General features: G+C 49.6%; 5 protein-coding genes across 24 annotated transcripts in view; 3 read left to right on the top strand and 2 right to left on the bottom strand.

Moving 5' to 3' along the window:
• ANAPC15 (anaphase promoting complex subunit 15) overlaps positions 1-769 on the top strand; it is a 60149-nt gene extending 59380 nt beyond the window's left edge. For 14 of the 15 annotated variants that reach the window (XM_045782786.2, XM_045782785.2, XM_087868125.1 and 11 more), the window contains 2 exons: positions 151-288; positions 425-769. In XM_045782786.2, coding sequence (XP_045638742.1) covers positions 151-288; positions 425-484 — 198 coding nt within the window. In that variant the 3' untranslated portion in view covers positions 485-769. The remainder of the gene's footprint in view (positions 1-150; positions 289-424) is intronic. The other variant, XM_045782790.2, reaches the window with a different exon arrangement.
• A 537-nt stretch (positions 770-1306) lies between these two features.
• On the bottom strand, positions 1307-3809 carry LOC148108748 (transmembrane O-methyltransferase). Its single transcript, XM_087868128.1, has 3 exons — positions 3520-3809; positions 2237-2433; positions 1307-1740 (listed from the first exon to the last, which is right to left on the bottom strand). Exons 1-3 carry the CDS (start codon positions 3776-3778, stop codon positions 1420-1422), a joined length of 777 nt encoding a protein of 258 aa, XP_087724254.1. The 5' UTR covers positions 3779-3809; the 3' UTR covers positions 1307-1419.
• A 2571-nt stretch (positions 3810-6380) lies between these two features.
• On the top strand, positions 6381-11875 carry LAMTOR1 (late endosomal/lysosomal adaptor, MAPK and MTOR activator 1). Of its 2 annotated transcripts, none has more exons than XM_045782782.2 (5): positions 6381-6549; positions 9936-10081; positions 10332-10409; positions 10767-10893; positions 11243-11875. In XM_045782782.2, the coding sequence occupies exons 1-5, from the start codon at positions 6508-6510 to the stop codon at positions 11333-11335; spliced, it is 486 nt and encodes a 161-aa protein (XP_045638738.1). In that variant the 5' UTR covers positions 6381-6507; the 3' UTR covers positions 11336-11875. The 2 variants fall into 2 exon arrangements, with proteins under 2 accessions (XP_045638738.1, XP_087724247.1); XM_087868121.1 differs by lacking the exon at positions 6381-6549 and adding an exon at positions 7391-7589.
• Positions 11876-12611: 736 nt separating this feature from the next.
• LRRC51 (leucine rich repeat containing 51) lies at positions 12612-23615 on the bottom strand. 4 transcript variants are annotated; one of them, XM_087868117.1, is made up of 7 exons: positions 23485-23614; positions 22756-22810; positions 19245-19327; positions 18475-18612; positions 14185-14390; positions 13098-13246; positions 12612-12833 (listed from the first exon to the last, which is right to left on the bottom strand). In XM_087868117.1, exons 4-7 carry the CDS (start codon positions 18554-18556, stop codon positions 12692-12694), a joined length of 579 nt encoding a protein of 192 aa, XP_087724243.1. In that variant the 5' UTR covers positions 18557-18612; positions 19245-19327; positions 22756-22810; positions 23485-23614; the 3' UTR covers positions 12612-12691. The 4 variants fall into 4 exon arrangements, with proteins under 4 accessions (XP_087724243.1, XP_087724245.1, XP_087724242.1 ...); XM_087868119.1 differs by lacking the exon at positions 18475-18612 and having other exon boundaries at positions 23485-23615; XM_087868116.1 differs by lacking the exon at positions 22756-22810 and having other exon boundaries at positions 23485-23613.
• A 215-nt stretch (positions 23616-23830) lies between these two features.
• NUMA1 (nuclear mitotic apparatus protein 1) overlaps positions 23831-27773 on the top strand; it is a 65017-nt gene continuing 61074 nt past the window's right edge. Inside the window, exon 1 of one of the 2 annotated variants that reach the window (XM_045782756.2) lies at positions 23831-23926. The gene's annotated coding sequence lies outside the window, so the exon portion shown is untranslated. Of the gene's footprint in view, positions 23927-23982; positions 24062-27773 lie in introns of those variants that run through there. The other variant, XM_045782760.2, reaches the window with a different exon arrangement.

Genomic DNA, 27773 nt, shown 5'->3' with positions numbered 1-27773 from the left:
ATGCATCAGCCTGCTAGACTCAAAGAGGTGGGGCAAGGTTGGGGAATGGAGGGTCACTCATTGTTCCCAGAGACTGGCTTCAAGTGGACCAGCCCTTGAACTGGTCCAGGCAGCCCTATAGAGCCTATAGGCTCTCCCCTGCCTCACCAGCACTATGATGACGAGGAAGAGGAGGATGAAGATGATGACGAAGATAGTGAAGAGGACTCAGAGGATGATGAAGACATGCAGGACATGGATGAGATGAATGACTACAATGAGTCACCTGATGATGGAGAGGTCAATGAGGTAGGCAGGGGTGTGGGGGAGGGCGCCTGCTCCTGACCTAACTGGTCACAAAGGGGTACAGACTCTGGTTCTAGACGGGCAGAATCTGGGGCTGGGGCTGGCTGGGTGGCTGAGGCCCTTTCCCACCTACACCCAGCCTTCTCTCCAGGTGGACATGGAAGGCAACGAACAGGATCAGGACCAGTGGATGATCTAGGTAGACAAGGCAGTGTGGCCTCAGGGAAATTCCAGGCCAGCCCAACTTACCCTGCATCCCCGGCAGAACCAGCTGATTGCCCCAGTGCCTGAAAGCTCACCCTTGGGTATCTCTTCAGCTGCTGCCGGGAACTGGTCTCCTTGGCCCCTCCCAGGCCGTCAGTTTGCCCTGATTCCCCAGGGCCTGAGCCCAACCCACCTTTCTGCCTAGTATTTCACCCTTTGGTTGCTAGGTATAGTCTCTTTCTAACTCCCTTTAATAAAGACACAGGACTGATTTTTTTTCCCCCCGTGTCTATTCCCTATTTGTTGTTGGGGCCCAGAGGAATCCAGCATCTTCTCTTGAGCTTTAGGGAGAGGGCACACGGGACTTCAGGCAAGCCTACCTGACTATGCGGTCCAGGGCTAAGGAAGGCCAGGGTGGCCCTGGCCCTGGGCCCAGGCTCCATACCATTTTCTCTGGCCCAGCTTATACTCATACATTCCTTCAGAGTCTCTCTGTTTCCTCTGATCCCACCTGGAACTGCATCGGCTGGGGGAGGGCAGGCTTTCTGAGGCCCAGAGCTGGGAGGCCCCTGCGGCTCTTCCAGCCAGCTTCCTTGGTTTTAAGAAAGCAGATTAAATCTCAGAGCAGCACAAGGACTCCTTTGGAGTCACCCAGAAAATCAGTGATAGAGTTGGGATTGGGAGCTCAGGACTCTTGCCTATTAATCCATGACTCTCTGGAAGGAGAGGGGTCAGTGGGACCAAGCAATCTGACAGAACTTGATGTCTGAATCAGTGTGGAATGGGAGTAGGGCAAAGGTGGGAGGACAGCCTTCCCCCATCCTGAGCCCAGCATGTGTCAGGCCACAAGCAGGGAGGGGAGGGGATGTTCTGAGGACCTTGTTAGGGTGGGGGTGGAGGGGGCAGCAGTATGCATCCTAGGGCTGGACCTCAGCCAGGCCCTGCATAGGTGAGCTGGGCTATGCCGTCCTTGATGGCAGGGAAGTCTGGGAGGCCAGTGTGGTGGAGGCGGCAGCGGTAGCGGCCACAGTTCTTGGCATACTGCAGGAAGCGAGGTGCACCAGGGAAGAGCACGTGGTCAGCCAACACAATGGCACCAGCTGGCAGCAGGGCATGGGCCTCCAGCAGCTGCAGGTCTCGCAGGTAACATCGGGGCCGGTGTGCCAGGAGCACCAAGTCTGCCCGACTCAGGTGGTACTGGGTTCGTAGGCGTGGGATCACCTCCTCTGAGCTACTCACGATGAGCTCCACCTGTGGGGGTGGGAGGAGCTGGAGGTGAGGGTGGAGGGACTGTTCTCCCACACCAGACTCCCACAGGATCTGGCTTTCTTTATGCCAGGTCCTGGCCTAGGTCCCCACGAGTGTTCTCACATTTCCTCTGTCCTGAGGACAGACCCAAGAGGTCAGCATCAGTATTGTGATTTCCATTCTGCCAGTGATGAAGCTGAGATTCAGAGAATAAATGCTTTGCCCAAGATCATAAAGCTCACAAGCGGTAGACTAAAGGTTTGGACCCAGATTTACTGGGCTCCAGAGACCTTCCTCTAACTGCTCCTTTGTCATCCAGCAGCAGATACAAGCAATGACTTGGAACAGGAGGACAGGAGTTCACACATCACCCAGGGTCACAGTCCCCTATGTGGAGTTGCTGCCTTCTCCTAGGTGGGATTTCCTCACTGAGGAGGCCTGGCTAGGGCAAGGCTGGGGGTGGAAGGGAAGAGACAAGGGTTGGGAGGTGGGGGCTGACCGTGCGCTCGTCGAAGCCAGCCAGGCGGATGAGTTTTTCAACCACTGCTGCTGTGCGTGGGTCCCACTCCACAGTGAGAAGGCGGCCCCCGGGGGGCAGGGCACAGGCAATAAGCAATGTGGAGTACCCGCAGTGGGTGCCCAGCTCCAGCACGCAAGCAGGGGCCTTCTCCTCCACCAGCCGCATCAGAATCTGACCTGGGGGGAAGATGGCTGTTGCAGCAGATGTGGGAGACGGATTGCAGGGCCCCTGATAGAAAGGGATCTCAAATGCCCACCTGCCTCACTGCAACCCCCAACCAGCTGGGGTATTCTCTCTTGGACTACAATTCCAGCTGCCCCGCTGGTCCCCCTGCCCCTCCAGGCTTGCCTCCTTCACTCTCATCTTCATACTTGCCATTAGGCATCTTTCCAACAAACAGACCTGATCCTGTTCCTTGGTTCCTATGATCCTCAAGGCCTTTGAGATTGAACTTGACATCCTCAGCCTGACATTCAGGACCTTCTTAGACCTGATCCTACCCAACCTTTCCAGTTCTTCCCATCTGTAGCCTGTATCACAGCCCTCCCAAACACTGTGCCCAGAGTCAACCAAGTCAATGCTGGCCCATTCCGTCACGCTGCATTGGTATATGTGGCCGGCTTTGCCCCTCCCCACCTGTCTTTATCTGCTTGGCCAAGTTGGAAGCACTTCTTCTAGGCCTGTGTAAGTGTTGTTTCCTCCAGGAGGGCTCAAGTAGAAACAACCACCAGGCTTCTGAGAGACCTTTGCTAGAACTTCCAGTTTCATTCCCCCTTGTTTTATCCATTGAATATCTTTCTAACCTTGGAATTTGAAAAATTTCTTCAGACTCTAAAAGGACTTGTGCCAGGAGCTAGGACTCAGACAAAGCCAGGCAACTACCCTGAATGGAATGTGGAAGCCTCCATAGTGGGGGTGGGGGAGATACTTAGCACAGGTAATTGTAAAGTTATGGGTTATGTGCTGAGATGGTTGTCCCCTTTGTATTATGTCCCCTTTGAGGCCAGCATCTGTGACTGATTCATCTGTGTGGCCTCTGCCTCCTTTTCCCACCCAGCACCTAGTACAGGCCTAGTACACAAGGGCGGCAGTAAGTGTTTGCTAGATGAATGAATAACTTTGCCTAGCCCCCTCATTTTCAGAGGAGAAAAAAGAGACCCAGAGAGGATCAGGAACTTGCCCAATGCATCCAGTAGGCAGTGGCAGATCCCAGACCTTCCTTACCACCATGGGGGTGCTTCCTGGAGCAGAAGGCTACTGACCTTTGACAGGCCCCATGTGGCCCAGGTACTCGCAGTGGCTGCTCCAATGGTCCAGGGTGGTGAGGATGTGACTGGGGTCTCCAGGCAGGGCGTGGGTGAGCACATAGCTGAATGCCCGCTCCTCAATCCGCAGTCCTGAAAGGCAGTCTCGGAGGCTCCGCAGCAAGACCATACGCACCAGCAGTCGGAAGTAATGCCGGTACCGCACCAGCAATGTCACCACCAGTGGCAGGAAGGCCAGTGCGATGGCGGGGGACATGGTCCCTGCCAGGGCCCTGGGGTGAAGGGAGACAGGGAGGGAAACCCACACCCACCATTGCTTGTGATTTGTATTATCCCTATATTTTACAACCCATAGCTCAGAAAGGCTGTCTTTTGTCCAGAGTCACACAGCAGAACTGGGATTTGAATCTGAATTGGTCTGATTCCAAGCCCATGTACTTTCAAGGACTTCATGCTAGTCTGTGTTCTGCACCCACCCCCAAACCACCTCTTCCCACTTCTGCCCCTTGGTCCTATTTTAACCTTCTTCCACCTGTTTCTCGTCATCTCTAGTCACCCCTCTGGACTGCTTTCTGCAGATCTCCTCTGAGATATTCTCTACCCTCCCTACCCTCTGCCTTGTCTTCTCTGACCCATTAATGTGGAGCAAAAGAGCACGGCTTTGTAGTCAGAAACCCCTTCAGGCCCTGTGTGCTGCCTCAGTAAAAGGCAATCAAAACTCTAGGATGAGATTTCTTCCCACCCCTCCATCTGGTCTTCCCTGAGGGTGGGAGGAGTCCTTGATTCTGTATCTCCTCTCCAGTCCTGTCTCCCCTCCCCAGCATTCGCCCTTTCTATTCTCTCTCAGAATTCCTTTTACAAGTGTGTACACACACAGCACACAGTCCCCCCACTTGAGCCTCTTCCAGGGCCCCTATGGAGGATAAATGCCTTCTCCTCCTGCGGGCCCTGGACCATCCTCCCTTTCCTCCAGATCTGCCCCTTGTGAGGCCCCTGGTGATGGTGGGGACTAAAAAGGAAAGTAAGAGTGTATAAATGGATGTGAGTAGGTGAGTGATAGTTTGAACTGGTGTGCTTGGGAACCCACACTAAAGAGCCCTGCTTACCTGGGTGAAGGCTCCTGTTTGGAGAAGATCAGAGCATAGGACAGGAGGGGGGGGTCCTTGGGGCCAGAGAACCCTGAGGCAGGCTGGACCTGTTCTCAATTATTGATGCAGAAGCTGCTGCTGTCACCGGAAACCTGCAGTTCAAGTTACTAGCTGCAGGAACAAGGTGGGGCTGACTCTTACCCTTCTGGAGCCCTGAAAAAATGTACAGAACTCCAGGGTCTTGATCTGAGGGGAAATAAGAGCTACTGGGTTTGGTGACCTCTCTTCTAACTCCTTGTATCAGGACACGGGACATGGTGTGAGCCAAGGTGATGGGAGGCTATAATTTACTCAGTTCAAAATTCAACTGACATTTTGTCTAAGCAAATGCCAGGGTGTGGGTCACAGAGGGGAGTCAGATCTTGTGCCCTTCTTCCAGGAAGTTTGGAGGAAGAGACTGATCCAGAAATGGAGAATAAAACATAATGCAGTGCTCCATGGACACAGGGACTTTGGGCTATTTTGTGAACTGCTATGTATCTAGACAAAACAATGTATGGCACAACACAGACACTCAGTAATTTTTTTTTAAGATTTTATTTATTCAACAGAGATAGAGACAGCCAGCGAGAGAGGGAACACAAGCATGGGGAGTGGGAGAGGAAGAAGCAGGCTCATAGCGGAGGAGCCTGATGTGGGGCTCGATCCCATAACGCCGGGATCACTCCCTGAGCCGAAGGCAGACGCTTAACCGCTGTGCCACCCAGGCGCCCCAGACACTCAGTAATTTTTGATTCGATAAATGAAGGAATCGACATGGGTAGGGATTAAGCACAGGGAGCTGGAGATGCCCAAATAATGGGATCGAAGATGGCAATCAGGAGATTACTGTTTGTAGTGAGGCTTGAAGACAGAAGACAGACCTGGTGGGGAGACAGTGTGCCAGACTACATGTGGGAAGTCCAGGAGGTCAGTCAGGAAACTGCAAATATTTTCTTATGGCTGATGAGGCATCACTCCAATCCCTGCACTACCACCACCATCACTACCAGCCCCCACGACCCAGATGCTGGAATGGGAGACAGGTGAGAGGCTCTGCAAGATCTTGAACGACAGACTTGGACCTGTGTTCAGCGTCCAAGGGAAGATATGGGATGGTTCTAAGAAAAGAGCATTGTGTGTTAGACTACTATGGTTGCTGCAAACAGACCAGCAAGATGGAAGAGAAACGCGTTAGGGCAAAGCCTGTGAGGTGGCCTCTATCTCTTCCAGGATTGAGCTCTGCTCCGCTTGGGTTTGTGCAGGAATAAGGGCTTTTCTTCCAGTAAGTTTCCGATCCCCAGTCCAGGCTGAGAGCTCCGTTGGGCGCCACACTCTATGCGTCCCCCGACTGGGGGCTGGGCATCTGTGTCCAATGTTTGTACACAGAGACTTGTGTGCTCTAGGAGCGTCGGACCTCAATCCCACTCGCCCCTCGCATAGCATTTAAGAGCAAATCATGATGGCATTTGGTACAAGTTCGCTCACTGGCCCAGAAAGGCACCCTGGCAGCCACGCGACCATATAGTACTAGGACCTCTAGAGCCTGTGGAAGAAGACTCGAGCTCCAAGACTGGGCTGAGGCTGAAGTCATGTGATTCGCCCCTCCCTGTCATCGCATCACGTGTCTCGCGGTTTGTCAAGCGAGGTGAGGCTTCCCATTGGTTGGCTATGATCACGCGGTGGAGGCGGGGCCGGAAGCCGGGGTTGCAGCGGCAGCGGCCCTGCTCTGGGAAGGGATAGGCGGGGAGGCGGGTGGCTGCTTGCTGGATGCAGCTACGGGTCATGTGACCGGAAGGGCTCCCGACGGACGCCGTCCCTCCTCGGCGCGGCCTGAGTGCCCGGCCCGACCCCGGCCATGGGGTGCTGCTACAGCAGCGAGAACGAGGACTCGGACCAGGTGCGGCCGCGGCGGGCGAGGCTCGGGAATGAGGGTTGAGAGACTGGGTCGTGGGGCCCAGAAGAAAACATGCAGAAGAGCGGGAATGCGGGGCTCATATAGTACGGAGGCCGGGAGGGGACAGATTACAGAGGGGACGTCCGGCCGGGATCCTACCCCTGTTAAAGCCCCAGCTTTCTCTACAGTCTCCGCATTGGGGTGTGCAGGCAGACGACTGTCCCGCTCGCTCCCGCCCCTTTCATCTTATCCTACCCTTAAACTTTTATAGCTTTAGGATCCTCAGTCTAGGTCTCTGGGAAACACTGTCTTTCCAGCTTCCTGTGCTTTTTCTGCGCTTGTATGAGCGGGCTTTGTGAATCCATTCTAGAGACGGGTAAGCTGAGGCTCAGAGTTCGTTTGTCCTGACGTAAATCAGGAATTTGTGTATGCTGTCAGCCCCTGGGGTTGGAGAAGGAAGGTCACTGCTGGTTTGGGGTCAGAGAAGGCCTCTGGAAGTAGGTGGCATTTGAGTTGACCAGTGAAGAATTTAATAGAGACAATGAGGACATCGAGACGTGTGGGAAGTTGTTTGGGAAGCTACAAAGTGGGTTTCCGCCTTGGCTGGATTGTATTAGAGACACGGGATGGGGAGCTCAGTTTGGCCTGCCTCAGTGCAGTTTTTGCTTGGGGCTTGAAGGTTCCTTCAGCTAGAGGGGTGCCTGTCCTGGGAATTTGACTGTAGATCTGATCCTGTTGCACAACGGATTAGGCTGAGAAACCTGTGCAGTTTTAAATTCTCCCTCTTCCCCTTGGTGCATTCTCACTTCTCCCCACACCTTAAACCCTGCCTGCCTGCTTGATCTCCTTTTAGGAGTGGGGAGACCTTCCTGAGGATGAAGTCTCAAGCTCTTGGCCACTCACCTTTTTGATTGTCTCTAAGCCTGGATTGTACATTTCAACACGTTCTAGACAAAGACACGATGGAAAGATTTCAGCAAGTAGCTCACAGTCTGGTGGGGAAGATGGTCACAGAAATGGATTCTGTTACTGGTATTTGGGAAGTAGGTCCTTCCCCAGTGACTCACATGAACCTATTTTGGATTAAGGACTTAAGATTAGGAAAATGCATTTGTATGAGTGGCTCCTGGGTCTCATTAATTTCCCAAACACTCAATGAACACATACTCTTATTTCTTATGCTTTATGTTAGGCATACCTCCTGCCCACTACCCCTCACTTCATCCCAGACTCCTAGAGAAGACAGTATTCCTGCCTACTGGGAAAACTGTGGCATAGTTGGAAATTGTCCACAAAAGAGTAATACAGACCCTTGCAAGGAATGAGTCAAGAAGGGTTAGTGCCTTCTAAGAAAGGATACCAGCTTCTTGTTGGGAGAACTGGGCTTGCTGCTCTCCTGAATTGCAGCTGCTTGACAGGCTCTCACTTCTGTTTCTAACCCCTAGAATGGTGCTCGATCACTGTTGGGTGATTTAAGGCTTCATGTGGCAAAAGTCTCTGCCATATCATTCACTATTTCAGAGTCCCCCTCTCAGTTCTTGGACACGCCCCTTTCCCACTCTCATCTCTGCTCCTTTATTTTAATTAAAACATTGTATGACTCATTTTTCAAGGGCCTTTATAGTTCTTTCATTTGATTTTTGCCAAACGTTTGTCATATAGGCACAGGTTATGTATTTAAAGGCAAGAAAAAGTTCAGAGAGACTAAGTGACTTAGCCAAGGATACAGAGCTGAGTAGGGCCTTAGCTGTGGTGTCTTGATACCAAGCCATGTGCTTTATCCATTGGGCCAAGCTGTCTCTTTCAGCTGTGCCCATAGACCAGGTGGCTAGTCATGGGCAGGCCACATATATGTGTGTGTGCTACGGTAGACAGTGAAATCCTGACTCCTGGGTTGACACTGACTCAGGGACAGACCTTGGTGTGAAAAACCTCCTCCACGCTGCGTTTGGCCTTTTGGGGGTGGGGCGACGTTATTTGTCCACGCTGATGTGGGTAGCCTGGCCTCTTCTGGGAGTCTAGGTCTCAGGAAAACAACCTTGTTCTTGAAGAACCCCTGATGGGGGGGGAAACTGCCCCGTCCTGCAGGAAGATCTGTCTCAAGTAGGGCTGGGAGAAGGATGACACACAGGAAGCAAACTCAGGGTTCATTATGGAGCCAGCTTTCCTTTGAGATAGTTAGGTCTTTGGCAAGCATTTTGTTTTTCTAGACCTTTAATACTGAGCATGTGTTTTAAGGAGGAGGGGCTGTGTCGAGGAGTTGGGAGGTGATAGGGCAGAATCCCACAGCTCCTGTCTCATGGTTTTGGGAACTGGGAACACTTGGGCAACCTAGGCTTGAGAAGGAAGAGTATTGTGAAAAGGCTGGGCCTGCCTAGGGTGGGGCAGGCAGGCAGGGGGAAGTGGCCCTCTGTAAGGAGCGTCGTGGAGTTGTGGCCAGGCCGCGAGCCCACAGTGGGAATGTCTGTGGTAGGAACTGAGAGCGGCCTGGAGTGGAGCACTGGTGGTCTGGCACTGCAGGTTGTGAGTCAGCAATAGGCAGGATGGGCCCCTTGTCCTTGGCTTTGTCCTGGGCACCCTTGCTCTTCACAGCTTGGATAGATACCCAGCAGGTTTGCTTACCCAATTTGTAGCTGACACAGAGCCAGCAGGGATTCGCGGCGGATGGGCTCAAGGCAGGGTCGTACCCAGAGAGATTGCAGTAGATAAGGACGAGGAGAAATACACACAGAATTGTGAGGGACCAGGGAGACTTGGTCTGGCCCTAGGTTAGTTCTGGGGCTTGTGATTGTCAGCACAGGCTAGCAGTAACAGGACTACTGAAAACGAGCAAAAGCACAATACTAGAGGTGTGGTGGCGTGGTGACCAAGGGAACAGCTCCACTGTCAGGTTGGGCTTCATCAGCTGCACCAAGTTTGGTTCTGGGAGTCGTATACAAAGAGAGCATCAGAGGAGAGTGAACACCTGAGATTATAAGGGACCTGCCCTCAAGAAGGGGGCACACTGGGACTGTGTGACCCAGAGGCTGGGACTCCTGCCCCGACATTATACGAGGAATAGAATTGTCTGGGGGATCAGGAGTGCCATTCTTAGGCCCTTGACCTGCATCAGTTCTAGAGCTGTTACTGAATACATGCTTTGTGCCTTTGTCCATCTTTTTAGGGCCTCTAGCACTGCTTGGTTCCACTTTGATTCGTCCCAGACCACCAGCTCAGCTGAGCTCCCAGGGGCAGGCAGGATTGAGCCTTAGCTGACATTCCATACACTTAGCCACTTATGATATTTTTTGGTGCTTAAAGTTCAGAGCTGGGCTGAGAGAGGAGCCCAGGAAAGGCAGGTGTTGGACTAAAGGCTCCAGGGCTGACTTCTCCCCCACGGCCTCTCCTAGGACCGAGAGGAACGGAAGCTGCTGCTGGACCCTAGCAGCCCCCCTACCAAAGCCCTCAATGGAGCTGAGCCCAACTACCACAGCCTGCCTCCCACTCGCACAGATGAGCAGGCCCTGCTCTCCTCCATCCTTGCTAAGACAGCCAGGTGAGCACCACAGGACCAAGCCTGGGCAGAGCTTCTCCGTCCATGTTAAAGGATGGGATAGAGGGACTGGGCCCAGGACATGGGGGATGGGAAAAAGTCAGCGGCAAGAGGTGCCTCTGGGCCCAGCCCTGCTCCAGTGGGCAGGCAGGGACACTGGTGTCAGATAGCCCTGGAGTTGGCACTTGGCAGTGAATCCTGTGTGTCCCTCTTGAAGCACCTGTCATGTTCCCTCTGCCTCCTCTCCCCAAAGCAACATCATTGACGTGTCTGCCGCGGACTCCCAGGGCATGGAGCAGCATGAGTACATGGACCGGGCAAGGCAGTACAGGTGAGACCTGGCCAGCTTCGGCCGCCCCCCCACCCCAGCTACTTGGGCTCCTCTCTGCCCCTCCTTCCCTTACCTAGCTTTGGAGCCTGAGCCCCAGTCCAGGCTTGTTGTTCGGGTGCAGCCCCGGAGACTGACAACAGATCTCTCCGGTACCCCAGCAGATGTTCATGTCAGCCCTGTTTGCCCCGTGGCCCTCAAGGGTGCGGAGGCTGAGGGAGGTGGGCCCGGAGCGAGTTTGTGGTGAGCGGAGGTGCCCATCACCCTGCTTCTCTGGCCCGAGGGAGCGAGGCTTGCCGGGGCTGGGCTGCGCGGAGCAGAGTGGCCTGACCGCCCACCCCCATCCGTCCTCTTGGCCAGCACCCGTTTGGCTGTGCTGAGCAGCAGCCTGACCCACTGGAAGAAGCTGCCGCCGCTGCCGTCTCTCACCAGTCAGCCCCACCAAGTGCTGGCCAGCGAGCCCATCCCCTTCTCCGACTTGCAGCAGGTGAGCCACCCCTGGGCCCGCCCCTGCCTGCCCTTCCCTCACGGCCCCGGCTGTGGCAGAGGGTTCACCCTCTCTGTCTCAGAGGCGGTAGGGAAATGGAGTTAGGGAGCTTGGTAGCTCGAGTGCCCCATTCACTCTCACCTCTCATACTTTGTATCTTCTCCTTTCCACCTTTATTCTCTTTCTCCCCTTTGTTCTTTGCCATCTTTCCCGTCCCTGCCTTTCTCTTCGGCTTCCTGTCCCCCACTGTCCCCTCCTCTCTCGCCACCCAATCCCTCTCCCCGGCTTTCCGGATCTCCCTTCTCACTGCCTCTCTCTCTTCCTTTCGTCCCTGGCCCCTCTGTCTCAGGTCTCCAGGATAGCTGCTTATGCCTACAGTGCACTTTCTCAGATCCGAGTGGACGCAAAAGAGGAGCTGGTTGTACAGTTTGGGATCCCATGAAGAGAGGGATCCTCGGACAGCTCTTCTCCTCTCTTCACCCCGTCTCCACCCTGCCTCCCCTGGCCCCCAGCCTCACTGCGGCTCACAACAGTACCCTAACCTGCTACTAATCACAGAGAAGAGCGTGGAGGAGGAGAAGAGTGAGGCTGGAAGCCTGAGCAAGTGAGGACGGAGCAAGGGAGGGCAGAACCATTTGGGACTGGCATTCAAAGCCCTGGCCAGGGAAGGGGTGGGGATCAAAGGTTAGGGCCTAGTAGGTCTTCACTGTCACTGGGAAGGTGGAGGTACCACTGTGAGGGTGATCCCTAGGGGGCCTGTGGAGGCGCCCTTCCCACCCTTTCTCTTGGCCTCACCCCTGTCCCCCTCTCCCCAATTTGGTGCTCACATGCACCTTACTAGGGTTTGTGACCAGGGTCTGGGCGAGCTTGAATTTGAATGAATTGAGTTTGTATTTCTAGCACCCTGGGTTTTTACATGTTTGGGGTCTTGGGGTTTTGTTTTGGTTTGTCGCCCTCGATAAAGGAAGTGTATTCATCTGTGTGCTGGTTGCAGCCCCTCTGTCCTGATCACCACCCTAGTACTACTGGTCTGTGAGCAGTGAGATGGGGGAGGGGCACGGAGGGGCATGTCTTCCAGGAGCATTGAGAGGAATCCAGGAGATAAGGGTTCAGGGTTCCCAGGTCTTAGCTGGAACTTGGCCTGGGCTAACCTCAGATTGGATGAGACTGCTTGTCCCTTCTCCAGTGATGGGAATACTGTCAAAGCTGAACAAACTTGAATCCGAGGCAGCTGTCACTGTTGGGGCCCCTGCCTCAGGTTCAGTGGAATTACCAGCAAGCCCAGGGTCGGGGGGTAAAGGCAGTCCAAGGATACTTGATATGGAGACAGCAAGCCACTGTTTTCAAGCAGAAGATTCTTTTTATCAAATGAAATCTCAAGCAGAACACCAGCATATAAAACTACTCTGATCTGATTGAAGTGGGGGGGGGATTCAGAGATCACAGCCTATCATCTTCTCTGAGGCATCTCCACAGAAACTTAGAGCTCTGTGAAGCAGCTCTAACCCCAGGAGTATCTGAATTGAAGAGTAAAAAAAAGGGCCCAGAGAGATTAGGTAAGTTTCTCAAGGCCATACAGTAAACCAGGTCCCCTGCGTTCCAGGCCAATAGGCCTTTCCCTCCACTGCCTCCCTCTTTCGGCGAAGTAGGATTGGAGCTACTGACAATTGCCTGAGTCAGACGACGTTTTTACGTGGCACAGATGACTTCACATCTGCTCAACTGCTCAGATCGTTTATTGTTAAACCAAACTGACCATCCTCGGGCCTTTAGGACTGCTGGTGCCCTGGGAACAACCTCAGAGTGCATTCTGCTTGATCCGGACCTTCTTGGGCTTGATGTTCATGCGTTTCCACACTTCAGCTGTGGCACGGTCTGCTTTGGTGACTCCACTGAAGTCGAATGTGGTGATACGTGGCAGGGTGCACAGCACATATTGCCTGTGGGGAAGACTTGGGGTGGGGGCCAGCCCCCCACTAGAACCTCCTTCCCCCTCCACCAGTTGCTGCTATCTCCCCTAACTGCAAGGAATGGAGGGACCTAAGTATAATTTGGAGGGGACAGTTTCCCCTGATGGAGTGTAAGACATGCCTAAAGGTCTCCAGTCCCTTCTCTGTCCCAGCTTCGCAGCACAATGGTGTTGGATTTCTTCTCTCCCCCCTCCTTTCCATAGGGGAGCCCAGCTTCAGGGCCAGGGCACTTACCTATACCCCTTCTCTTCCTCTATGGGGTTCCCATGGAGTGTCAAGCTCCGGAGCCGCGGGAGGACAGCCAGCTTGTTGACCTCTCCCAGGCGCTGGATGCTGTTGCCATGGAGATAGAGTACACTGAGGTTGAAGAAAGTTGTCAGGACCTGTTGGGGGAAGGAAACCGAAAGCCAGGATGGACAGGGCCCTGGATCTGTGCTCAGGACTGACTTGTGGGCAAAGAAGGAAGAGTTTGGGAAACAACTTGCTTTCCAGTCTACGCCACCCCCCTGCAAGCCATTCTGGATAACTCTGACCTACTTTTCATTTAACTCCAGAGGGGTACAGGGGTATCACATTGACATAGAGCTGTGATCTGAGGGGCGGGAGGTATCAGCCTGGGGCCCAGCACAGCCACTAACTTGCCAGATGACTGGGCTCTCCTGCTTACCCCTGAGCCTCAGTTGCCCCTACACTGAAGACTGTTTTAGCTTTGGTGATCTAAGATTCTTCCACAATAGGGGACAGGGATAGAGAGCATCACACTAGGTACAGAAGAGAAGCTTTCAAAATAGTTAAATTGAGATCACTGCAACCTGGGTAACAGTTTCCAACTCCTGCTCTGGCTGCTTTTTCCCTCTGATAGGGATCCTGGACAAGAAAGGGTCAGTTGTGTTTATTTCTTAAAACTTGAGTCTGAGTTCATGGAAAATAAGCGCTGTACTTTACCTACCTCTTACACGGAAGAACTCAGCACAGAGCACAGTGGGTGCCTGATAACAAAAGCTGTTATGTTACTCCAGCCTGCTACGTGCCAGTTGGCTTTCATAATTCTCATTTAATCGTCACAAAACCTTTTATGTTTTGTGGGGGCCCATGCTCCCCATTTTTCAGACAGGGAGGCTGAGATTTTGAAAGGTTGGATATCTTGCCCAGAGTCCCACAGTAAGAGACAAACCTAGGATTTGAACCGACGTCTGTCTGAGCCCACAGCCACGTACTGCCTCACTACTTCCTGGTTGATGGGTGGGAGGGAGAGAGGCCAGGGGCTGGACAAGGTGGCGTCAGGCCCACCCTGACTGGCCGCTTAGGGCTGGGGACTCACAGGGTCAATGGAAGTCAGGTCGTTGAAGGACAGGTCGATCCAGGCCAGGTTCTCCGGATGCTCCAGCAGCAGTGACACCACATGGCTGAAGTCTCTCAGGTCATTGAGGACATTGTTGTTCAGCCACAGGGCCTGGGTCAGTGACTTCCCGGACTTTGAGTGCCTTAGCGGTCGTAGCCCTGTCCGTGGCTCCTCGCTCGTCAGGTCTGAGGGGACAAAGTGAGATGTGGGTTATCATCTTTGCTTTTCTCTCTTAGGGGTGGGAAGGGACAGAGCTGGGAGGATTTATAGCCTAAGCTCTAGCTGGAGGGGCTGGCAGGACCATAGCCTCATGCTTGAGTCTAGTGTGACTCTACCCACTGTCAGTTCAGGACCCCGTCACACAGGCCCCAGGAGTCCAAGTAAACTTGGACTAAGGGTCAAAGACTTCCCACCCCAAATTCTTGGTTTGAGTCACATAGTCCTCTCACGTCTGTCATATCATTGGGTTCTCTATACACCACCCCTGTTGGGGGCGGGGGAGGCAAAGTCACTCCCACGTTACGGAAACTAAGAACTAGAATCATCAGGCTTGAACCAAGATGATTATAGCACAAAATCTAGAATTATCCTCTGGTAGGGCTGTAGCATTCCCTTCCGTACAACACCCTCTGACGTCCTCTCTCTCGCATTACTGCTGAGCAACTGTGAACGTGCCAGATATTGGATGTATAGTGGTAAACAAAACGGGAGATGGTCTGTGCCAAGCTCTGGATGAGTAACGGGGCAGGGATGAAGCAGATGTTTGTGCCTCGGAGGAGCTCACACAGGCAGGATGAAAACAAACTGGCAATGTGATAGCGACGGAATCATGAAGGACTCCTAGCTTAGTCTGGGAACTCAGGGAAGTTGAAACCTGAGATGGAGCTCAGTGGATTAGGAGACCTTAACCAAGCAGAGGGTGGAACCACACAAGCAGAGGCGCAGAGGTGTGAAATGGCGTGTATGCGTGCACTGCACGAGGGGTGGCAAGCAGGAAAAAGCCAAGGAGCCTTGAGTGCCAGGCAGGGTATTTTGGGCTTTATTCTGTAGGTGATGGGAAGTCACTGGAGGGTTTAAGCAAAGGAGATGATCCAAATCTTTCATTGCAGAAAGATCATTCTGAAGCTTTAGCGTGGAGATGGATTAAAGAGAGTGAGTGGGACTGGAAGACAGCGGGGCTCTTTCAGTCATCCAAGCAAGACATGAGAGGGAGAGAAAATCAGCATGACTTCACGGTTGACTGGATGTAAGGGTAAAAGAATAATCAAGGGTGGTGCCCAGTTTCTTGTTTAGGGGACTGATAAGGAATTAGAAAAAGACAAACCAGGGTTGGAAAGGTGAGGAGTTCAGGCTTAGCCTTGGTGTGTGTCTGAGGTTCCTGTAACAAAAAGGTGGAGAAGCCAAGCAGGCAGTTGGATATGAAGCTCTGAAGCTCAGGAGTCAGACGAGAATCATTAGCATAGAAGGCTACAAGTTAGAGAAATAGAGGAGATTCTACTTGGAGAGTGAGGGTAGAGAAGAGGGACAAGGAGGAAGGGAAGTCTATTAATAATGAGTAATGAGGGAAAGACAGGGAGGGAGAACCACAAGAAGATAATTTTATAGATGCTCAGGGAGTCCATAGTTTATAGGAGTCAATTTCAGGGAAATAAGGACTGAAAAGTAATTTTGGCAACTCAAGCCCCTGGTGACCTCGGTGAAGCCTGTTCCAATGGGCCTGGGGACAGAAGCTAGATTGGACTGAGTTCAAGAGTGAACAGAAGGGTAAGGAAATCTAAGCAGGTAGCGTAAACAACACCCTCAGAACGTTTGGCCAAGGAGGAGAAAGGATAGGGAAAACAGGGATTTTAACAAACCATCTGTGTAGACCCCCACACTTTGACAGATGAGGTGGAGAGAGGATGGGCCCTGCCCGGACTCATAGTGGCAGAGCCAGAACCAGATACGAGCTATGGCTGAAGGGACTGTATTTTTCCTCTTGCCCCTAAGCCTCTCATTACTTGTCTAAAGCTGCCTGCGGGGAAGGAAGTGTTGAGGATTTGCTGAAGCTGCCCAGCTGTCTTCACTCCCCTCAGCTCTTACTGGACACACTTCCTCTCTCCCACCTCCACCCAGTGTTCACTTCCTCTCCTCAGCTGCAGGTCAGGCAGCGTCCACCAGGTGGCCCTCTGCCTCAGTGCCGGAGTGAGCACGATCCACAGTCCGGCCCGAGGCTGGGGGGAGGTGGCAGAAGGGCACGGGAGCAGAGTACTCCAGCTCATAAATAAACTCCTAATCCTCCCCCCACCCCCACATATCCTGAGAACCCCCAATGAAATGACACAGCTGAGTAAAAGTTAGGGTTAAAACAAACCCACAGATAGATTAGCACCCAGCCTGGTGAGGCAGCAGCTTGGGGAATGCCGCTAAGCATGGGCGGATCTCCGGCTCAGGAGTAGCCACTGGTGGGGCTGTGTTGCCTGAAACTTGAGGCTCCCATCCGGGCGGCCGGTATCAAGAATGGAATGGGGTATCCCATTGCTGCGGGTTCTTGTTCCCTTCAGACTCCACCAGGGTACTGCGTTGCTTGAGGATCTGTTGAAGCTGTTCAGAGTAGGCCAAGGCAGGTCTGGGCAATGGACCACAGAGATCAGTGCCCAAAGAACTGGGAAGTGTTTAGCCCCAGGAAGACCCGAGAAAATGTGATCCCGTCTTCATATCTCTGGGGGGTTGCCACACAGCTTTTCCATGTGTCCCTAGAGGGTGGGCGTTATTTTGATAACTTCCTCACATCACCCCTCACCCTATAATGGAAGGGGTTGGTGTGTCTCGTAGTGGACTCCCTTAACACTGGGTTCATGAGCAGAAGTTAGGGGACTATGGGTTGGATATGGTCTAAAGTCCCTGCCATTTCAGAATCTATAATCCATCAACTGATTACTTTAGCAAATAGTCTATCAAGTACCCCCAGACTCTTTCCACAAGTGCTGGGGAAACTGAGGGGACTGGCCTTTAGGGCTTGGTTGTGCTTCTCCTGTTCCCCTCCTTACAAGACACGGCAAGGAGCACCATGCCTGCCTGGCATGTATATATAGACGTGTGCTTCCTAAATGGTACGTGCTCAGTAAATATTTCACCAGTGAATGAAGGAGAGGGCATCTGTTTGGGCCATGGTTTGTGCTGCGGAGTTACCCGTGGTTGTAGATTGTTTCTCCCCTCATTTTGAAGGTTCCACAGAGTGCAAAGCTCTATTTCCCCGCTCAGAGCTGGGAATTCCCGGGGTAGGCAGGAGCCTCACTTCCCTCATCTGTCACCTCAGCTGTCTTGTACAGGACCATTACAGCTAAAACCCTTGTGAAACAGACTACATCAATCAGAAGGATGCTGTGCACGGTAAATAAAGATCATAGTAGGTGGGTGTGTGCTCCTGGGAGAATAGGAGTTACCACTGTGGCTGGTGCAAACCCAGTAGTATCCCAAACTCAAGCCAGGGCTAGTACCTCCTGGATAACTATTTGTTTTCTTCCTGAGCTTAAAAGTAGCCACCAGTTGCCTATGAGAGAAAAGCAAAGCCAGATCCCGGGTCTAGTATATGTGGATACCAGCATGTGTTCTGTAAGAGCAGGAGTACTGTGCATTTATGAGAAGCCAGACAGCAAAAGCCAGGGACAGAACTTCCTTGGGAAGAAGCATATTCCTCTGAGAATATGATACTGCTAAGAGCTACCCTCTGTCCCTTCCTGAAGAGTATTTACAAAGACACTGGATAATAAAATGGGAATGAGCGTGGGCAGTGCTAGAACCTGCAAAAATTGTGGGTGATGATGGAATAAACTTGGATAGGACTGGAATGAGTATAAGATATTTATCAATAAATATTTAAACCGGAAACATGTCAGTTGTTAATAATGAGGCCCTGCATGCTTTACCAGTGATCAGAATAGGCTTGTGTCCTCAGAGGAGATAGAGTTCTGCCTGTGTTTTCATTCATTTTTTCCTCTCTTCAGGTAAAAACAGGAGAATAAAACCATTGGCTGATAAACTGGTTTCCCAGTTTTCTTCCACCTGACTTTACTGCTGTAGCCTGGATTCTTTTGAAGATGATCAATTACCCCTTCCACTCCTGCCACCTCCTTACCCCCTACTCCTCTCAAAAAACAACAACAAAAAAAATCTGCAAGCACACGGGGAGACTCTTTTTAGGCTCTTAAGCAGAAGACTGGTATCTCCCTAGGGACCGTACCCAGCCTGTTGCCATGGTGAGTGGAGTGCTGTGCTCTGTGGGCTGACCTTGGATCACGTGGATGCTTCGGAAGGAGTAGTCAAGAGGGGGCTCTTGCACCGAAGTGTTCATATAGTCCTGTTTGCTCATAGCTCAGGCCATCATTTGTCAGGTGTAAGCATTGGCCCTGGGAGTCCGGGTTCAGCCTGGGGGCGATAGAGAAGGGCTGGTGTTCCAGGTACAAGGGGCTTAGGCTTCCAGGTATCCCCAGAGCCCTGCACCCTTACTTTCTACCCTCCACCACTCCAGGCTTGCTTGGCTGCATTTCTGTTTTAAGATAGTAATCACCATTCCTTGCATTTGTAGGGTATTTCCTACTTCTCAGAGCACCTTTACATCCCTTAGAGCTCATTGATAGTTTTAACACCCATTTCTACTTTCCACACAAAGAAACGAGACCCCAGGGTGAAAGCACTTGCCCAGAGTTAAGCCAATGAGTCAGTGTGGGCTGCAATCATAGACTCCTGAATCCTACTCTGAGGCCCTTTGTGCCACGCCACAGTAGTTACCATGGAGGCTGTCTTGGTACCTATACTCCCGTGACATCAACTGGACTATTCTATTGCTTAACAACCCCCTGAGGGCCTGCATTGGATCTGGTGTCTGACAGCCCTTTGCCAGTCTGACCCAGCTGGGGATTTGCTACCTTCTCTGCTCAGCTTGTCTGTCAGCCCCATTTCCTTTCCGTCCAAAGACCCTACTTTCAGCCACATCCCGAATGTACTCCTACGTATATAAGCACATACACATAAAACCAGAGTCTACCTCACTCACTCACCTGTCACCAATGCCTGAAACTCCACCATTAGGGATTCATTCCTTTGGGTTCAGGGATTGTTCCCTGTTAAAATGGAAATACCCCTGAGAGGGGTGAACACAATGTTATCAGTCATTTACAACGTGGTGTGATTTGTCTTATCAGATCCTTTCCAATTTTTTAGCTCAAGTAAAGCAGAGAAATTTTCAAGAGACTGGGGAAAGCCACGAGAATACTACTCACCTGGGAAGAAGAAAGCTGAAAACACACTTTACCAAGGGGTTTTGTATGTGACAGATACAAACAAAAGACACACAGACTGACAAGGACATGTCCCAGTCAACCTCCTCTTCCTCACTTCATCCACTGCTGTCACCTCCTTTGCTCACTACTTCACCTGCTTTCCAAAAGGATTTGAGGTAGTTTATAACAATACACTCATAAAACAGGATAATTTATAGAATGGAGCTGTCCAACTGAAATATAATGAACACTGCAAAGGCAAGCCATATGCATAATTTTTTCACATATGTTACTTAAAATTTTCTAGTAGCCATAAAAAGAAAAGTCAAAGGAAACAGGTAAAGCTTAATATATTTTATTTAACCCAATATATCCAAAATAATATTCAACATATAATTGCTATTAGTAATTGAGATACTTGATACATCCCAATTTGGACAAGCTACCTGTCAAGTGCTCAACAGCCACAGGTGACTAGTGGCTACCAGACCGACGGGGCAGATGTAGGAAATGGAAACATGGAAGAGAAAGATCAGAAGGCAGACTAAAGGAAGAGAAAGACCTGTACCATGGAATTAAGAACTGGCCTATGTTATCTCTGAAATTCCTGACAGCCACAGTAAAAAGGGAAACCTTAGGATATGCAGTTCTCATTTGATTCAAAGAAGCAAATAGATTATATGCAGAAAATGAAATCCACACATTTTCTTAAAATGAATTTCTCTTAAAAATCATGGACCTGATAGTTTATAATTCAGCTTAAGCTGAATACAGTTCGAGTAATTTCCTTTTCTGGTGATTTAACGTGTAGAGGAATGGAAAGTGAATGTCTTCCTCTCAAAAAGCAGCAGTCTCAACTGAGCTTTGTGGAAGTGCCACCCTGAGTCACTTCACAGTTGAATTCTCTGTCAAATCAGGACTGGCCTGGTGAGCACAGATTGTTGATTAGGGAGACCTGCATCTTTTAGGTATCAAATATACAGACAACAAAGAACACAGGCTTTTCCGGAAATAGAGGAACCTGGCTGTGTTCTCACCTAGACAGAGAAGCTCACTCCACTAGAGCTCCTACAACAGGTTTGATGCCTTTAAGCAAGACTGGATACTTTTCTCAAAGTCCTGTGTTGGGACCCCAGAGTTCTGTACCACTGGACACGGATTTTAGCTTAAAATATTTAAGGGCAGAATTTTACCATTAGTTTCCTTGACCGTCAGAGAACCTAACTCAGTGCAGTTCCTAAGAACTTCGGACTTTGTGTCATCCCAGCTCCTGATGCATTTTTCTGGATGAGTTAGTATTAAGAATGGAACCCCCCCGTAGTTAGATAAATTTGCCAGTTGGAAACAGTTGTTACTCTTCTCCATTTAAATAGTAGCCCAGGCTGTGAGCTAGCACTGTGTCTTATTCATCATCTGACACAGAACCTGGCTTACAACAGGCACTCAAGAAATGTTTGTGGGAGGAATGAATGAGAAACTGCCAAATACAAGCTTTTCTGTTTTGCTAGTGTTGATGGTAAGCTGCTCTTTCTAACAATTGGCTCCCAGGTTCAGCTATTTCAGTCCACACCTCATTCACAGTAAGAAACTCAATTCAATTCTGCAAACATTTATGGAGTGCCTGCTGCCCTGTGCCTGACCAGAAGGAATGAAGCCAAGATAACAAATAATAGAACCCTGTCTGTCATAGCACAGAAAGGCCTGCTAGGTTTCCATTTATTGTGGCAAACCAGCCTGCATCCAGTTCTAAGACACAGCTGCCGGCTTAGTGAATCTGCTCGTTTTAATACTCAGGCCTAGTGTACCCTCTTTGATGAAGCCTGTCTTTCTGGATAAAATTGATCAATGTGTTCTGTGGTAGATTGATTCCCTTGATTATTCCTCTTCCTGGTCTCCCAGGTATCTCTTTTGCCCTATAACTCTGTAGTTCCACTCTGATGCTGGGCTCAGTCGTGTGACTTGCTTTGGCCAATGGGATGTTGGTAAACATGAAGCAAACAGAAAGCTTAAAGAGAGGGCTTGCCCTCTTGCTCTTTGCCTGTGCTAAGAGAAAATGGCTACCCTACTAGAGGGATGTGAGAAACATGTGCAGGCGAGATACTTGCAGAGAGTTACTGTTCCCAGCTGAGGCCATCATAGACTAGCCAATAGCCAGCCTGCACCAAGTCAAGTTCAGGATAGTTGCAGGTGCCTGCAGGCGCATGAATGAGCCCAACCGAGACCAGAAGAAACATATGGCTGACTTAGAGACTCGGAAGCAATAATAAATACTTTTTAAGTCACTATGATTTTGAATGGTTTGTTAACCAATACATGCCCCTACTGTACTTTGAACAAAATTTTATCACAGACTGTTTCCTCATCTGTAAAAGGGAGACAAACCTATCTTGAGAGCTATCGTATGTCCTGCAGCAGGTGCTAATAGTAATACACCGAAGCAGTTGTATAAGTTGTATTCTCTGTACTCATTTATTCTCCCCCCCCTTTTTTTAGATTTATTGAGAGAGAGGGCTCTCACATGTGAGTGTGGGGAGGGGCAGAGGGAGAGACCCCCTCAGTGGGGAGTCTGACGTGGGGTTTAATCCCATGGCCCTGAGATCATGACCTGAACTGAAATCAAGAGTCAGATGCTTAACCAACTGAGACACTCAGGCAAACCCCACCCCCCTCCCCCTCTCCCATCTTAAAGTAGGCTCTATGCCCGGTAGGGGGCTTGAACTCATGACCCTGAGATCAAGAGTGGCACACTCTACTGACTGAACCAGCGAGGTACCCCTGTACTCACCCTTTTTTAGTAACTGCAGACTATTGAATAGAATTTATGTGTATCCTACCTTATTAAGTTAATGTAACTTTAACCAATCCACATTGATGAAAATTTGTTTTCTGTTTTTGGAAATTACTAACAATTGGAATTTGATTTATTGTTAGCCTACTTCTTCTGTCTCTCAGGTAAATAGCAATATGATGGCACAGGAAGCCTTGAGGAGTAATCAGATGAGATCTGATAGGAGACTGAATGGCCTGGCCTAGAGAGGGTTTCTGTTTATGGGCTACAGGTGGAAGAAAAATCAAAGAATGTCAAGAAAAGTTGGCCGCATATAATCTACTGTATTCTGGGAGGTTATATTCTCAGCTGCCACAGGGAAGCTTAAGATTCAACCTAGCTGCTGTCCTGGGCAGTTTAACTACTCCTTGGAACAAGTCCTTAAGCTAGACAGGCTGTAAACTCGTTAGTGACTTGGCTGGAAGTTAGCGAACTGGGGTATGGTCCTAAGCTGTTACTGACTTGGTATGTGGCCTTGGGCACGTCGCTGCTCCTCTTTGGGTTTCAGTTTTCCAATCTGTAAAAGGGGGATAAATATCCTTGACTCAACAAAACTCAAACGAGAGACTGAATGTGAAGGTGCTGTGCTAAGTTGCCAAATGTAATCTGTCATGAAGACTGTAAAAGGAATCAAACTCTAACCACAGAGCTAGGAGAAGCGGACCATAGGGGAGGTGTAGGGAGAAGAGGTAATTTAGGGGCAGGACCCCTAATGAGTGTGTGTGGGCAGATGCTGCTGACTCTGAGGAGGCTGTACCCTGACAACTTCCTGCTTGAAAGAGACAAGTCAAGCCCCATACATCTACAGTATTAGAGCCCGTGATTTACTCTAATTCTACTCCCACGTCTTGAAGAGGTCTCAGTTCATCATCAGAGGAAAAAACAATCCATTTTCTGAGTGTTTCAGACCTCCCACTGTCAGGGATTTGAGGCATCCGTTTTAGTGCGTCCCAGGTTTGTGATAGGAGATGTTCTTAAACGCCCCCAAATCCGTGTGGTTATGTATCTCGTCGCCCTTCCCTGCCCTCCCCCGGTCTATTCCGTATGGATGTTGTGTCTTGTTCATTGTGACAGGGGGTAAGAGGGTGTGCGGGGGGGGTTCTCAGGTCCCCGAGAGGGAAATTCCTTAATCTCTCCATAGAGAGCGAATAGTCCCCTAGAACGAATTTCCTGTTTTCCCGCCCGACTCACCCGCAGTTGCTTTCCCTCCAGCCTCGGCGTCCCACTACCTCAGGGTTACTCAGCGTAACTCCATGGTAACTACCTTCACCACCGCATCCCGGCTACACACCGTAAGTGCTGCCGCGATGCCTACCGGGAGCTGTAGTTCGCCAGGGGCGGGGCTCCAAAGCCGCGGGGTGTGCTGGGATTTGTAGTTTTCTTTGCTCTCAAGTCCAGGCCGGGTCCGGAAATAGCGACACCCCTTCTCTCTTCCCAGTGGTCCTCACACTTCCTTTTCCCGGGTCCTCAAGCGTGCCCTTGCGTGAGACTCCAACCGACCGGGGCCAATCAGAGGGTGGCGCGAGGGGGCGGGGCCATAGTTTAAACTAATTGTGCGCTCACAGCGCTGGCGCGAGCCCGCACCAAAGACGATCCTGTGGAAGCGTGAGGCGGAGCGGGAGCGCGCGGCCAGGTAACCGGCGCGGGCCCGCGGCTGGCGTTCAGTCTGGGCGCCCGCAGGGATGTCCGGGCCTAAAGGGGGTGCTGGAGAGGCGGGTGCGAGCGGAAGGCCTCCTTCATAATCTACTCTGGGGAGAATCTATCGGGGGTAAGGTTTGAGAGGAGGGGGGCATTCGCGGGGGGGAGGTGCCGGCGTGCCTAGGGGGAGGGTCTGTTTGGGGGCGTGTCCGTGGAATTCTGTCTACGACCGGGGTGGGGGGGGGGGCAGTTAGTGCGTGTTCCTGAAATGCTTGCAATCCAGAAGTCCCAGGGAAGTCTCCGCCTATTATTGTTAACAATAGCAGTAGTAGTACTAGTAGTAAACATTTTCCGAGCACCGGCTACGTTTCAGACATTGTGCCACACCCTTTACATGGATCATTTTTTAAATATTCCTAATTGTCCTATTATTACAGGTGGGGAAAAACGGAGGTATTTTATAATGTGTACTTGGTCAGGATTACATAGCTAGTGCATGGTTGGCTTAAATAAGGGGGGGTAAGGGACTGTGTGGGGGTGCGCGTTGTCTTGGACGAGCCACCTAATTGATTTTGAGCCTCACTTTCCATACGTGAACGATGAACTTACCTGCCTTACCTACTTCTTGGGGTTGTTCTGAGAGTCAAATCAGTTAAGTTGTTTCATGGAAGCATCTTGGAATGTACAAATATATGACTGTAAGTTACTGTGTGAAGGTTGTGGGTGGGAAAGAGCGTTAACTGGCTTGATGCTGCCTCCTCTGGGTGTCCTCCCTCGCCTATGCCCCAGGGGAGTGCTTCTCATCTGGTATTGGAAGAGTGTGTGCATGTTTGCCCTTCTAGGTAGAGACGGTGTCTTTTGTCCCCGTATCCTGATGCCTAGGCAGGTATGAGTGAAACATGTCGTGTCTATTAACGTGTGCTTTGAAATGAATGAGCTTTCGTGGACTGAAAGGAAATAGGAGCCTGGCTTTCCCATATTCATTTAGTGGCTTTTGAACCTCTGTATTCTTTTTGCCTGGAATCGCACTGCCTTCTAAAAACGTGATATTTACTTGCTTTAATCCATGTTTCCCTTTCTCTGGTGTGTGTTGTTACTTCCAAAGTTCTGGAATGTCAAGTGTGTTACTCTGTGATGGGCAGAAACCTTGGTGATAAGGGAATTGTGGCTACCTTGTGGAGGTCTTTACTGCTGTGAATATATGGGAACCCAGAGGGAACATTCAGACCGAGTAATGTAGCTTTTCATCCGCAGGGATGAGTGTATTTGTTCCCTCCCTCTCTGTTCCTGTATGGTTCTCTTTGTAGAGGAAGAAGCTCATAATTCTCTGTAAAATCATCCAAAGTACTCTTTTCTTGGCCCAAGTTCAAGCAAATGAAGACTAATTGTAATGCCTGATTCTTAATCTAATGCCAAAGGTGTACTCCCCAAAGCTAGAAGATCTTACCTGAAAGCTCATATAAAAAACGTTTCTATTTAGAATGTTCCTTTTTATTTATGAAATATGGAAGTGAGAAGAATGCCTTAGAACTAGTACCTGAGTTCTAGAACAGTTAGGATGGGGGGGGAGCCCTGCCACAGGTGGCTAAACAGCTGATTGGGGGGAATGTTTTGACAGCTGTGTCTAATTGATAGGCGTTAACCCTGTGGTCAGTAAGTATGTTGGGGGTCGTTTATTTCAGTCTCTTACCCAGTGTTATACTAAACGTAGCAAAAGGTGTTGTCCGAAATTAAAATGAGCACTTCCAATGATGAGACTGCTCCCAAAGGCAGTCCATTTCAATGTTGAAGAATTCTAAGTAATAATAATTGTTCTTGTATTCTAACAGTATAAAGTTTTGTGCTGTCAGTGATTAATTTCATTTTACCCTTATATACTTACTGTTTGGTTTTTTTCACCATTCTTTCTTGCATTTTATTCCTTTTGTGTTAAATAGATGAATATATCCTTCAGCTGTTTTCTTCAGTGAGGGTCAGTTAGTGGTAAACACTCTGTGTGGAAACATCTTTATTTCCTCTTCAGTATTGATAGTTTAGCTGGGTACTGAGCTTCCAATTCTTTTCTCTCAGCACTTTGAAAATGTTATTTTACTGAAATTCTGGCTTTTTGTTGTTACTCTGAGAACTGTGCTCTCAATTTAACTATCATTTTGTTGTAGGTAACCTACATTTTTCTCTGGTTGTTTTGAAGATCTTATTGTTTGTGTTCTACAGTTTCATTACATGGTGTGGATTTAATTGTATCCTACTGGAAGCTTATAGTGATTCCTCAATCTAAGATTTCATACTTTGCATAAATTTTGTAAAAATTCACAGTCATTCCCTTTTTAAATAGTGCCTCTCCCAGATCCCATATTTAACTTATGTTGGACTTTTTAAATTCTGTCCTCCACATCTCTTCTTATCTTTCATAATTCCATCTCTTTTTGTGTTACCTCTGGGTTATATCTTTAAATCTATCTCCTTGCACACTAATTTACTCTTCAGCTAGAACTAATTTACTTTGTGTGTGTGTGTGTATTTTTTTTAAGGGCGGGAGGGGCAGAGGGAGAGGAAGAGAGAGAATCTTAAGCAGACTCCACACCCAGTGCAGAGCCTGATGAGAGCTCAATCTTATGACCCTGAGCTGAGATCAAGAGTCCATTGCTCAACTGACTGAGCCACCCAGGTGCTGTGAGTTCTTATCTTCATTAGCTAACTTTTTCGTTTTTAGAAGTACTCTTTGGTTCATTTTTAAATCTGCCGCTTTGTTTTTCCATGGTATCTTGTTTTTGTCTCATGTTTTCAATTCATATAATAATTTTAAATAAACTTGTAGTCTCTATCATGTTGTTCAATTTTCTGAAGTTTTTAGGGGTATACTCCTGCCATTTGTTTTAACTGACTCTTGTCCATGGTGAATTGTTTCTTCAAGTATGTAGTAGGTTTGGATTGTAAGCTCATATTCAAAGGAGCATCGTCTGTGGTAGTCTTACATAGCTTGGGTTGAGGTCAGTTCTCCCAAGAGCAGTTTATTTATTTTATTTTATTTTTTTCAGTTTTCTTTTAAGTAAACTTTGCTTAGGTGTGATTTATGTCCAGTAAACTCTATTTAAAGTAAAAAGTGTTTTGACAGATGTGTACACCTATAAAAAGCTGCCATAATCAAAATACAGAGCAGTTCCATCACTCCTCAAAGTTTCTGCTTGCTTCTTTACAGTCCAGGTTTCCCTTCACCTTGGCTCAGGAACTTTTTTTTTTTTTTTTTTTTTTAGATTTTATTAGAGAGAGAGAGAGAAGGAGTAGGGGGAGGGGCAGAGGGAGAGGAAGAAGCAGACTCCCCGCCCAGCAGGGAGCCCAACATGGGGCTCCATCCTGGGACTCTGGGATCATGACCTCAGCCAAAGGCAGATGCTTAACTGACTGAGCCACCCGGGCACCCCGCTCAGGAGCTATTGTAGATTAATTTGCATTTCCTAGAATTTCTTGTAAGTTAAATCGTATAGTGTGTATTCTTGGGCGTGGTTTCTTTCACATAGCATAATGCATGTAAGATTTATCCATGTAGTTACGTATATCAGTAATTTGCTTTCTTTTGCTACATAGTATTCTGTTGTATAGTTACATCATGTAATTTTGTTTATTATTCACTGTTGATGGACTTTTTTGGTTTGTTTCCAGTTTTTGGCTATTGTGAATAAAATTGCTGTGAGCATTCATATACAAATCTTTGAGCATTTGTGTATTTTTCTTTTCAGAGTGAAATGGCTGGGTTTTATGGCAGTTGTATATTTAACTTTTTAAGAAATTACCAGTTTTCCAAAGTAGTGGTACCGTTTTATCAGTATGTGAGAGCTCCATTT

The sequence above is a fragment of the Ursus americanus genome, chromosome 16 (assembly GCF_024610735.1).
Source record: "Ursus americanus isolate L20-20 chromosome 16, mUrsAme1.1.p, whole genome shotgun sequence".
NCBI classification, from domain to species: Eukaryota; Metazoa; Chordata; class Mammalia; order Carnivora; family Ursidae; genus Ursus; species Ursus americanus.
The sequence above is the reverse complement of the archived record's forward strand: the minus strand, read 5'-3'. Positions and strand labels throughout refer to the sequence as shown.

Bases quoted from the DNA above. Each gene is read 5' to 3' on its own strand.
- LAMTOR1 (XM_087868121.1), top strand. From the start codon at position 7,509: ATGGAAAGATTTCAGCAAGTAGCTCACAGTCTGGTGGGGAAGATGGTC. The intron at 7,590-9,935 runs GTAGGTCCTTCC...GGCCTCTCCTAG, and splicing joins CTGTTACTGGTATTTGGGAA to GACCGAGAGGAACGGAAGCT. The intron at 10,082-10,331 runs GTGAGCACCACA...CTCTCCCCAAAG, and splicing joins ATCCTTGCTAAGACAGCCAG to CAACATCATTGACGTGTCTG.
- LOC148108748 (XM_087868128.1), bottom strand. From the start codon at position 3,778: ATGTCCCCCGCCATCGCACTGGCCTTCCTGCCACTGGTGGTGACATTG. The intron at 2,434-3,519 runs GTCAGTAGCCTT...TCTTCCCCCCAG, and splicing joins CCACATGGGGCCTGTCAAAG to GTCAGATTCTGATGCGGCTG. The intron at 1,741-2,236 runs GTCAGCCCCCAC...CCACCCCCACAG, and splicing joins CTGGCTTCGACGAGCGCACG to GTGGAGCTCATCGTGAGTAG.
- LRRC51 (XM_087868117.1), bottom strand. From the start codon at position 18,556: ATGAGCAAACAGGACTATATGAACACTTCGGTGCAAGAGCCCCCTCTT. The intron at 14,391-18,474 runs GTCAGCCCACAG...TTGTCCCCTCAG, and splicing joins AAGCATCCACGTGATCCAAG to ACCTGACGAGCGAGGAGCCA. The intron at 13,247-14,184 runs GTGAGTCCCCAG...TTCCCCCAACAG, and splicing joins ACCTGACTTCCATTGACCCT to GTCCTGACAACTTTCTTCAA.